We start from the raw sequence: 8294 nt of genomic DNA, 5'->3' as shown, positions 1-8294 counted from the left end.
GCCCCGCGGCTGGGGCGGGGGGCGAGGCGGCGGGGTGAGCAGGCGGGGGGCGGCGGAGGGAGGGCGGGCAGGAGGCGTCTCGCTAGCCAAGATGTCTGCGGAGGGCCTCCCTGGGGCGCCGGGGCCGGGGGGCGCGCTCCTCCCCGCCTCTGCCGGCAGCGTGCCCGGGCTTCACGGCTCCCTGATGCCGAAGGACACCGTCTCCGTTAAAGAAAACTGGCTTACTGTTGCCCCCACCTGGAAGATAATCGGAGGGATTCACTGTGGTTAGGAGCAGGACGGGATCACGGTGTTAAATGCGTTTTCCCTTTTATGAAGTTAACGCGTACATGTAGAAGAAGCTGTAACAGAAATGTATTATCGTAAAGAGACTGAGCCAAAGTTTCCCTACGATGTATTGAGTACGGTTTTGTTATAATTTTATTAGAAGGCCGCCGGGCCCTCTGTTGGTTGCTTAAAATAAGCTTTATTATTTAATTCTTTGAAATTCTCATTTAATGTGGGAGACTGAAAAACGACGTTGCACACTTAAAACAATTTCTGTAAGATTATTTAATTAATGGAGCTCTAAAATAGAGCTAAGGGACTCCTGTGGTAGAGAGTAGTATTTCACTGGCCATTGATTTCAATTTTTACACAGTGAGAGAAGCCCACATTAAAATACGGACTTTCAGCATCACTGCAAAAGAGGAATGCGGTAGCCTAATTTGTGTATTAAACATTTACCTGCGGTGGAGGTAGCTATAATAAGACGGTGATTTTCCCTCTTGGTAAGTTTCTCTTCTGTGTTAAGAGTTTCTGTAAAGGCCAGTAGAAAATGTTTTTTGTTCTGTGAGGTTGGAACATCAAAGGTGTCTTTGAAATGTGACGAGATGCTCATAATGTGAAATGGAAAAACATTGCCATACAGCTGGTTTTGTAGTGTATTAAGGAGAGCACTCTATATAGATACTGTTCTATGTTGCAGGATAATTCATTTGGTGCCTGAATTTTTTTAACTTAATTAGTTGTTATAATATATTCTATTGGGAATAAGATAATGCTGCTTATTCCGTGTTTCTACACAGTACTGTAATGGAATGAGGTAATTATTTTCGTGCTTAACAATTCAAGAATTTTAAAAGTGATCTTTTAGTATGTGTATTTTGCAAGCTGTCTGCATGATATTCTGACAAGTATCCTCTTAATAGACCTTTACTTGACCACTTCTATTTATCACAAGTGCAAAGGAATTTACTATGTAGAACTGTAAAGACAGCAGGTGAAGATGTGTGATGTGTTTTATGACTGCACAAGTGATGTGTACTGTGCACTGTCTTGATTATCACAAATCTGTGAAAAACAACCCCCCTGGCGCCCCCAAAAAACCTGCAAACCCAAGTGGTATTTATACAGACTCTGTTACAATGGACACAGTTTGTGGAAACAGTATGTGATTTTTGTGTCACTTATGTCTATTTAAAAAGATCCGCACCAGCCTTTTAAAGTCATATATAATAATAATAATATAAAGGCCCTGAGGAGATAAATTACTGGGATCAACTGTGGCTCTGACCGTGGTTCATGTATTTAGACCAGTGTTTTCAAACTTGGGAGTTGCTCGTTAGCCATGTAAAAAGTGTATGCCTCTTAAAATCAGGCCTGACCATTAGCCCCTGTTGACTTCAGCAGTAGTTGTGGATGTTCTGCACCAAAGAAAATCACGAGACTTTTATTTAAGCATCTAAATGAGAATTTAGATGGTTGACTTCAGGTACAAACATTTGAAAATTTTGGCCTTAACCTCTCTGTTCTTCAGTTAATGCATCTGTAAAGTTTGATAATAGCGTTGACCTACCTCACAGGCAAGATGTGAGGCTTTATTAAAGTTTTTAAGCAATTGGAGATCCTTGAAGAGGAGGTGCTATAGAAGTGAAAGTATTATTATAAATGATACTGTAGTAAGAATAAATATATGTAAATTAATGGACATAAACAGCAGCAATGTTTTCTAAGAAAAATAAATCTATAAAATATGTACATGTGTACATCATATGCACCAATATATGATTTACCTGTTTGTGCTTCTACTGCAAACGCAGCATGCGTATCAGCATTTCTATTCAATCAGGTAAGCTCCGGTACCTTGCAGTTCAGAGGAGCCCACCCAGCAGTCACTGCTATAACTCCATCTCATGTAGACATGCTGAAGGTAGCTCCGACTGCTCGCAGAGCTCTGCTGGAGCTCACTGCGTAGCTCTTAGTTTGCTCCTGCGGGCTTTCCGGCTGCAGTGAGCTGCTTGGATAGCGCAGATGCGCTGCCAGCACTTTCTGAGCCAGCGAGCTCGCTCGCGCTAGCTTGGGTATGTTTACAGGAGCTGCAGTCACAACAGCAGTTATTAACTTAGCTATGCCCTGAAATACTGGTTACAGTTAGAAATGTATAGTCCAGCTTTTTCTTTTCTTTCCACATCATAGTTTTCTTGCCTTTTCTCTGTAAACAGTATTTGCCATTTTGACTAAACCAATGGTTTCAACTGGGATCCGTGGACTACTTCTAAAGGATCTGCGAAAGGTAAGTAAGAAAAGCAAATTGATCAGAAGCTTAAATTGGTTTCGTGAGGGTCAACTTTAAAATGTTTAGAGGTTGGCACGTTGCAAAAAGTTGAAGATCACAGGCCTAAACAGGATTTTCAGGCTTATTCATAATTGAACGATCGTATTACGTATCAGGTTCCTACCCATATATTTGAAAATATTTCAGAGCCAAATTAAAATGGACAGTCTGACCATATGCCAAATCCTCTCTGCTTATGCAAATTTTGGGAAACTCCACTGGTTTCAGGAGTGTTAGTCTGGATCCACATCACAGTACCAGTCAGAAAAAAATCATGCATTGTATACATCTCTGGCTACTGTAGAATCCCAGTATTATATTTGTATTTTGGGTTCCTTTGAGTGTACAGATTGCTTGTCCAAAGCCAAACGTTGCTCAAGTTTCAGTAAAAAAAAAGTAAAATACAAAAAGAAAATCTGTGTGGCTGGTGGTGTTTTATTATTGTAACTATTTTAGTTGGAACACTTGTGTTTTCTAGTTGTTTAAAAACGCACAGAGAATGCTGAAGGGGTGTGCACCAGTTACACTATCCACATATCTGACAGAAAAAAATGGTGCTTTGGGGCACTCTGTGGGAAAGCAGAGAAGGCAGGGTATACCACAACACCGTGGGGAAAATCATGGGAAATGCAAGCTGCTGGCTTTTTTTTTTTTTTTTTTTTTTTTTGTGAACTCGTCCCTGCGTTTTTTTGCGGGTTACTCCACAACCCCGGGGGGAAAATCATGGGAAATGCAAGGTGCTGGCTTTTTTTTTTTTTTTTTTTTTCTGTGCAACTCTTCCCTGCGTCACACAGTCTGGGGCACAAGCAGCTACAGCTGAGAAATGGAAGCACCAGGAAAGTAAACAAAGGCCTGAATCTTTCTCAGGAGTTTTTTGATGTCTGTGAGATCACAGGCTGCGTGAACTCTGAAAGAACTGTAGTTTCCAGTCATGCCAAAAGATCTTGAATTTTGTGTAGCGGTAACCCCCTATTCCTCTGCCTGAGTGGAGCATACTGGACTCCAGACCAGAAGATTAGACTAAATGTTAAGTTCGTGATTTGGAATTGGCTGCCAGACATCAGTGGTATTAGTCCAAGAGAGGGAGAAAAAAGCAGATAGGAGAGCAGAACACGGCTTACCAGCACAGAACCTGGGTGGGTTGTCACGTACCCTAAACTGTTCTTTTCCATCCTGCCTGAGACAGGCAACTACCATCTCCGCTTGAGGAAAGTTCTCAGTGGAGCTAACTGCATCCATGGGATAAAGCTCAGTATATGCTTCTGCCATTTAAGATCTATGGGGATGCGCTAGGACAATCACTGCCATCTTACAACTTTGCTTCTTTCATGTTGCCCTTCTTAACAACTTGTGCTCAAGAATTTGATTTTTTTAAAGCACCATTGTGTTTTCAACACATACCGTGTACCTTCAGTGCCACAGCGTAGAAATTTTTATTTCTGCTCTCTCCATTGAAATTGTCTCTGGTAAATACTGCAGCTGCAGAGAAGATGATTATATTCCTTTCTGCATCACTTTCCCACAAGTAGTAAATAATCATACAATGTTAATTTATGTAATAGTAGGCATTCATCTTTTGAAAGGCAAGTTTGACAGAAAAACACCTGAATATTTCATAAGTTCGTCGAAGGAATAAAAACCTAGTTGGATTGGTTAAAAGACCTGCATATGGAAATACTTTTGTATTCCTTTATTATGCAAAAAGCAACACAGCAGTTACTCTCATATTTATGATCATTAGAAATGTACCACAAAGCCAAATAATAAAAAAGTAGCTAGCAGCAGTGGGTACTGAGTCGCACATCCCTGCAAGTTAGACCAATGACCTGAATTTCCAAAAGTGACTGATAGATCGGGTCTGATCTATTTTTGTCTGCGTTGAGACAGCATTTTGGAAGCACATTTTGAAAATCAGGCTGAATAGTATTGTGGGCTGAGAACCCAAAAGACCATCTTACTCTGAAAAGCAAGTTTCTGTTGGTATTTATACCTTAGAGAACAGAAAAGAATAAGCTTCCATTATTTATTCCTTGCACTGTAAAAATGTATTACTGAAATATGGTGGATTACAGGTGTATACGTTTCATGGTTTGGGCCGGAAATACTTTTGCCTCTTACCTTAATGCTCTTCCTTTGTGGCTCAAATTACCATTCACAGGCATTCAGGTTTGCTTTCAAGGCTTATAGCCCAAAGTAGCTTATTGTGTCTCACACTTTGTATAAAATGTCTTTTGCAAATGATAGAAGAGTGGGTTGCCTTCACACAGTTACCACAGACTCTGAAGAACACAGGTGTAGTTACAGTTGAAATCTACTAGAGTGGGTGAATTGTTCCAACTGGCCAAGACTGCTGGTTGTACACACAGACAAAATCCCGCTGAATGGGAATTTTGGGTGCATGTGAGCTACATCCTTCTCTGGAAATAAGCTGTGATCGTGTCATCAGCCCTGGTACTGATACCCTTTCCTTAGGGGAATAGTTGTGAATCCCAAGGAGAAGTGCTGTTGCAGCTCCCTCGCTCATGTTCATGCCTGGCACAGTCCAGTCTCTTTCCCGTTTCAGTGTGTTCTGTGTATCAGTGAAAATTTAACAGCTACTGAAGACGACTATTTAAATATGAATGTGTACATCATTCAGAGGAATGGTTATTAATCATCTCTGACCTGCGGGCTTGAGCATAACCAGTGCATTTGATATTAATATGGTGTGAGGTATGTTTCTGGACACGATATTGAGTGCCTAACATTGATTGGAAATAAATCTGTAGGAGAATTGTTTGCCTAACTTTGTCAGAGCTCTTGGTGTGCACTGAAATCCTCCTGAGCTCAGTAGTCCTTTTCCCTGTGTTACAGACGTTTTGTAGCTATAATATCCCTGTCTGTTCTGCTGGTCTAGAGAATATGCTTTATCTCACTGGAAGTTAGTTAATTTTGTTAGCATATTATATTGCCAAAGAAAACTTCAATCTTCGTTTGTATTAGCCTCTGCTCATTTAAACCACATCAGAGGCGGCTCCCTGTCAGTTGCCTGTTGGTGCAAGATCTTCACACAAACATTACAAATGCTGTCTTCGTGTTTCAGACGGGGCAATGGGTCTTTCGTGGCTATGATTTCTAATGTTTCTGAAAGATATTTAAATTTGGTGGCTCACTTTAATAAAAGCCCTGCAACTTACGCTGCTTCTGCATTTTATCCAGATGCATGTAGAAATGGAGATATTGAGAAGAAATACTGAAACTACGTTAACACAGTTTCCATCATGGGGGATACATATATTCTAGATGTATTCAACTATGTTGATCTTTGATCAGTGCAGTATAAAATCCTTTCGCTCGTATTATGGGGAAGGAGCGATACTGGCTCCCCGTTTGGTGTGTTTCTCCTCTTACTAAACCACCCAGGTCTGAAACTGGCCTTGCAGCTCTGGTTCTCAGGCATATTTTTCACATCATGCAGATTGTGAGATTTTGAATCAAGGTGATTGTCATCTCTTACAAATAGCTTCATCTGAGAAATATCTCAGCTATTTTAAGGAGATTTTTACAGTAAACAAATATCGTGAGGTTGATTTGCCTCATTGGATTATGAAAATTGGGAGGAATACCTTGAAAGATTTTTACTTTATTTTTTTTTTAATTATTAGTTGTCCCCCAAACCTAATCCTGATTTGTCAAGGAATCTAAATCACTTCAGCTCATTACAAGTCCAGATGTAAGCAACGTTTCCCCATCCTATCTCTAGGTTGTATAACCATTTAGCAAAATCTAACAAATCCCTTTCAGTCATTGTTTTGTTGTCTTTTGAATAATAGCGAATAGCAAAACCAGCATTTGGTTGGGGGGGAGGGGTGTTAATGACTGAAATTTGAGAAATATGCTTGCCATATAAATCAAAATTTGCTGGCCTTTAGAATGGAAAGAATAAGACTTTTTATGAATTAGAAAATGTGGTGATGAGCAATAACTCCAGTTTGATTCCCACATCATAAATGAGGACTCATGATTCGGCCAGGGAATATTAAGAGACAGGAAAATATTCTTCTGTCGAAAAAAAAAGCTGTAACTATTGCAGGCTTCGAAGTAAATGGAATGAAACCATAAAAATAAAATAGAAGCCACCCTTTCTTCCAGTCAGATAGTAAACGTTTCTCCCTGAGAATAGTTTAGATCTCCCCGTGTTATTTAAGTATCAAAATCGTCCGGAAAAATATAGGTGACATTCCCGTTGTTCTGGAAGTTTTGCGGACAGGGCTTCGCCTCCTCACCAGCTGACCTCGGAGTGGGTCACGCAAGGCCACGCGTGTTCCTCGTCCCGTCCCCCCAAAAAACTGCTGCGAAAATCCCTTATTCCCAAGCCAAATGTATTTATTTGATCAGTCCGAGCTTTGGGGCCGTAAAACTTTTGTGGACCCTTCACTGCAGCAAAACTCCCGGTGGACTAAACCTCCCTTCTCCGAGATTAATCCGAAATTCGATCGCAGTTTTTAAACTCATAAATAAGTGAGTCCCCGCCCCCGGGCACCTTCCCCGGGACGCGGGGACCGGCCCGGAGCGCACACGCCGCCGGTCCCTCCTGCCCCTCAGCCCCGCGACCGCAGATGCATCTCTGTCCTCGTCCCAGCAGGCATGTGTTAGTATGGAGTGGCAGCTGTAGTATCGCTTACTGCGGGATCTGGTAGTAATCAGAAAGGTGAGGAGTTAGTGAAATACATGTTGTATTTATTGCCATTTTACAGGGAGAGCCAGGGCGGCCGGTGCCGCAAAGAGAGCCATTTGTAGGGTTAAGTGTTTCAGCCTTGTCCCACGGGCAGCCTCGCCGGACTTCGGGGAATGGGATTTCCCACTTGCCGGGGACCACCCCCCAGTCCGAGGCACAGCCGGCCCCCCGGGGGCCAGACCCGGCGGGCAGGGGGCAGCGGAGGGGGCTCCCCTGGGTGTTCGCTCCCTCGCACGGCTCCCTCGGGGCTCCGGTGGCCGGAGCTACCTCGGATCTACCCACCCACGGAAGCGCTTTGCCTTCACCCTCCAGATTTCCCTTTCCTCCGCCGTCCTGGCAAAGGCGATCCCCGCGGACATACCCTCGGAAGAGAAGTCCTCCTTACGAGGGGCAGCGGCAAAGCCCCCTCCTTTCCCCTCGACCCGGAGAGCGGGGCTCTGAAGGGGTCCCCGGGCTCGCCTCAGGGATGCCCGGGCTGGTTAGGGGGCTGTGGGGTGTCCTGTCCCCTGTCCCCGTCCTTACACGGAGCCTCCTCTGGTACGGAGCCGCCCCGCCAGCTCCGCGCCCCGCACCGAGCCCGTCTCGGGCTGCCGTGTGTGCTGTGGTTGTAAATTAACGAAAACGTAACAACTCAAAAGAAAAAAAAGAAAAAGAAAAAAAAAAAAAAAGAGAGGGTGCTGAGACGTGCGGATGAGACATAAAAGCGATGGAAAAAGGTTCAAAGCTTTCGGTGATGACTTTTCAACCTTTATTTATGTGCCTATTAATGCAATATCCATCATGGAGATATGCATCTTTATCCTTTCAACTGATATGCTGGGAATCAATTGGATATGCAGATTACATTTCATAAGTTTCCAAATGTTAATCTCCCCGGCCCTTCGCTGGTAATTTCTTTTTTTCGCCAAATAGTATTATGTTTCTGCCGAAAAAAAAAAAAAAAAAAGAAGAAAAAAGAAAAAAAAAAGAAAAGCGCCCCAA

At 42.8% G+C, this 8294-nt stretch overlaps 1 protein-coding gene across 1 annotated transcript in view; it reads left to right on the top strand.

The window, feature by feature from the left end:
* The first annotated feature begins 91 nt into the window (after positions 1–91).
* PAX3 (paired box 3) overlaps positions 92–8294 on the top strand; it is a 93696-nt gene continuing 85493 nt past the window's right edge. Inside the window, exons 1-3 of the mRNA XM_009890201.1 lie at positions 92–266; positions 2484–2554; positions 7333–7850. Coding sequence (XP_009888503.1) covers positions 92–266; positions 2484–2554; positions 7333–7850 — 764 coding nt within the window. The remainder of the gene's footprint in view (positions 267–2483; positions 2555–7332; positions 7851–8294) is intronic.

Source organism: Charadrius vociferus, unplaced genomic scaffold (genome assembly GCF_000708025.1).
Source record: "Charadrius vociferus isolate BGI_N301 unplaced genomic scaffold, ASM70802v2 scaffold650, whole genome shotgun sequence".
NCBI classification, from domain to species: Eukaryota; Metazoa; Chordata; class Aves; order Charadriiformes; family Charadriidae; genus Charadrius; species Charadrius vociferus.
Note: the sequence above shows the minus strand (reverse complement) of the source record. Positions and strands in the feature narration are given on the sequence as shown.